The sequence below is a fragment of the Apaloderma vittatum genome, unplaced genomic scaffold (genome assembly GCF_000703405.1).
Source record: "Apaloderma vittatum isolate BGI_N311 unplaced genomic scaffold, ASM70340v1 scaffold40829, whole genome shotgun sequence".
NCBI classification, from domain to species: domain Eukaryota; kingdom Metazoa; phylum Chordata; class Aves; order Trogoniformes; family Trogonidae; genus Apaloderma; species Apaloderma vittatum.
In genome coordinates, this window is record NW_009736548.1 from 2,414 (window position 1) to 6,010 (window position 3,597).

The following is a 3,597-nucleotide window of genomic DNA, read 5'->3' on the forward strand; positions in this document are numbered from 1 at the left end:
TCAGAGGAGTAAAAGCACACAGGATCTACCTCTGCTCTCAAGGGCAGCCCAGTCATGAGGAAGTCCAGCTCCATCTCAGCACAGAAAACCAGCAGAACTTGACTATGAGACTAGTAGGTCTAATGACATACGCTACAGTTCTTTAAAACACTGTCATTTTTATGACTTCAGGAAGTTTTGTTACCCTCACAGCTTTTTAGGCTAGAACAGTAAGAAATAAAAATCCAGCTTCAAAGAGGATCTATATTTTGTCAACTCCTTTTCTCCCTCAGCTGAAGTTTATGAAGGTACTTTGGAATATTCCAAATCCAGTAACTTACATACTACTGAAAAAAAGTGATGGGTGAAAAATTTGGGCTTAGAATAATGACAGGCATTGTTGTCTCAAGCAACTTAAAATATCAACCACCTTATGTGGTTCAGTAAGAATTGAGACAGTGATGATGTCCACATTTAGGAAGCTGCTCATCCTAACTCCAGTCTTACGAAACAGCACACAAGTGAGGTTTTAAGAACGGAGATGCATTCTTCCATGGCCCCATAAAACTATCATGCTTCAAATTAAAGAGACTTGGTTCCCCATCAAAACTGTAACTAAAAGCCAATACTGGACAATACACATTGTTTTTTTTCATGACCATGAAGTTTTTCTATGGCATGAATATCACTAGAAACAAAAATCTTCACTCTTCAAGTGCTGTTTTGTTATCATGGGAATTCTATTTTCAAATTTGGTTCATGAAGTTATTGCATATGCTACTTTGTATTAAAAGCTCAGCATAAAACAAGACAAAAGCAATAAAATCAAATCATTCAGTGTCAAGTCAGACAACCTCTCACTTTGACCTGAGTTACAGTTTAAGAGTTCCTTTCTTGTTAAATAAGTACGGTGAACCTCGTATAGCAGTACAGATGAAGATACATAGTATACACTAGTAACCAAGAACAGAAGCAAAATCATGAACTTTAAATCCTCTGACAAAGGACTTTGGAGAAGTCCATTTCTGACTTAAGCTCTTTACTCTGGATAAATTCTCTTTCCTGCAAGAGGTACATACAGCCTCTTCAGCTTAAGAAAGTGACATGAGTAAGACCAAGTAACATTAAAACCAGAAGTAGTCCACCACCGTTCACACCACTTCCCGACAAATAGGTAAGGAGAGAACTTAGTTATACATCATATCAAGTATTATTCTGTTTTATCTTCATCGTCTGCAGCATAGATAGCTTGATTCCGTCTCTTAATTTTTTTAATGCCACTGTTTCCATTTTCATTACCGCCAATGCGCTTTAATGGTCTCTCATTTAAGCTCTTCTCTTCCGCCTGCTTATTCCCACCAGACTTCTCCAGTTCCTCGTTAGTGGAATCCATAGCATCATCAGAAGATACTGCCATGGAATCTGGCATGATCCGGATGTCAGAAAAACTTGCAGAAAAGTCAGGAGGATGGTCAGGGGAAGGATCTACAGAACACGTACTCAAGTCTTCATCACCACCTTCTTCATCCAGCATTATTTCGTCTGGATTAATGGATGAAAGTCCAGAATTATCTGTATTGTATTCACTAGGTTCCTCGGCTGACCCAGTACTGTCCATGTCCTCTTCCTCCTCCTCTTCATATTCACCTCGTACTGAGCTCTCTTCTTTAGCTTGCTGGATCCTGTCATTGATGTCAGTGAGGCCAAACTGGGCACAAAACTCAGTGGTCTGCGGATTGATGGTATGAACTGGTTCCATGTGTTTTTGGGGCTTGCTGGGATCATAACAAGCAGCTGTCAATGTGAAGTTACAAGGAATTTTGAGATTATGATTCAGCTCTTCTAACACCTCTTTGATGGCTTCTTCTGTCGCGCTGTAATCCCACCTAAATAAGTGTATGAAGTTAAAACAAGTGCAGTTAGTCAAAGGTATTTCCTGTTCCCATTGCAAAGAGAAACATTTAAAGATGGATAATAAATTCATCTTACAACAGACACCTCATTTCTCAATGACTTTTCAAGGAAATATATTGTCTTTGCTTAATACCAAGATTACCTTCTCCCCAACAAGGATCTGTGTATTGTGTCAGCCCACCCAATAGACATTCACCCGCCCACCCCCACGCTACAGCCTGATTTTCAGTCTCACAGTGTAACTGGCACCATCAGCCACCATGTATCTTTTGCCCCTGGGAAGGTGGTATTTAAGTTTGTAAAACAAAACTAACTGCCCATGTAGAGCAGTAAAGAAGTTGTACGCTCTAGAATACATCCCTTGTCACCATCCCCTTTGTTTTCCAAGATATTTAGCAAGTCCTATAGGCATTACAGGCTGCAGAACAGAGAAACACAAGTTTAATTCCAGTCCGTCAAAATCACATTATCCTCTCTAACTTGCATGGAACTTACTTTGCATGGAGGCCATTCTTTTCCGGCATATTCCATGAGCTCTGAGTCACATTAACAAGACTGTTGGTGGCCTTGAGGACTGCAATCCACTCAGCATCATACTCCAGAGAGTCACCTGCATTGGGATCGTGCTCTACATCTATTATCTGTTTAAACGAGAGTAGAAAACCGGTCAGTTGAGTTATTTCTCTTGACACTGGAACTGTTTACAAGTCTGAAGTGTTACTTGTGTAGCACAGAGTTTATTTAAGTTTCAAGTACACTAAATGAATGGTGTCAAGCAAGTCCTCTCAACTTAACCCCACATAAAAATTTATAGCAATAAGGGAGTAAGGACAATCAACAAAGGTAAAAAAAGGCATTGCTGTATTTTTATCCTACAGCAATTAAAAAGGGGAAGATCCTCCTCCCTACTGCCAGCTACTGGACATTGATGCAACTTAGAAATGAGAATTTGCCTACTCCTAAGTTCATGCCACCTTCCAAGTGGAAATCCAGCAAGAACCGGTAGCAGCAGTTATTTTGATATATTAACACAAAATGCTTTTAAACTCTTTCAAAAGAGAACAAATTGAAATCCAAATCACTTTGCCTTCAGCGTCATTAACCTGAATCAAACCATTTGGTTTAGTTAAATTGTGCTAGTCTGGCTCTGATTTTAAATAATCCATAAAGTAATTCAACCTTTTAAGGTAGTTTTAGAAAAAGAAAAAACAAAACACCAAACCAACCAACCAAAACCACCCCCCCAAAAAAAAAACCCCAAGATTTTAAGTCTAGACTAGCAGCCCAGTGTAGCTTTGCATGGCAAAAGCCATGCTCATACTCTCTCCAATCTTCAAAGGCAGCTACTAGAGCAAATGGATCCCACCACATATCAAAAGGACAGATAATGAACTGCCTTCATTTTAAGTTGATGAATAACAGCTACTTTAAAGTAAGACTACTAAAACACTTGACTGTAGTTGAAGAACATGCTGTCAGCAGCTCCCTCTCAAAGCAAAGATCCATGCATTTGACATTTTATAGTCAGCACCCCAGGCAGCACACAGACATCAACACTGTTTTGCTCTTGGCAAATCAGTTTGTCACTCACACTGAAAATGCCCACAACCTAGACCTCATACTTGTCCACTGCCCTTCCTAGCCAAGATATGCACCAAACAAAAAGAAACAAAGCCATTCTCCTAGGATGTCACACCAATTCCT

General features: G+C 39.6%; 1 protein-coding gene across 1 annotated transcript in view; it reads right to left on the reverse strand.

Annotated features, from left to right (window-relative positions):
- Positions 1-1,094: 1,094 nt before the first annotated feature.
- DBR1 (debranching RNA lariats 1) overlaps positions 1,095-3,597 on the reverse strand; it is a 5,847-nt gene continuing 3,344 nt past the window's right edge. The window contains exons 5-6 of the mRNA XM_009877003.1: positions 2,389-2,534; positions 1,095-1,865 (exon numbers count right to left, since the gene is read on the reverse strand). Of these exons, the coding sequence (XP_009875305.1) occupies positions 1,190-1,865; positions 2,389-2,534 (822 nt within the window). The 3' untranslated portion in view covers positions 1,095-1,189. The remainder of the gene's footprint in view (positions 1,866-2,388; positions 2,535-3,597) is intronic.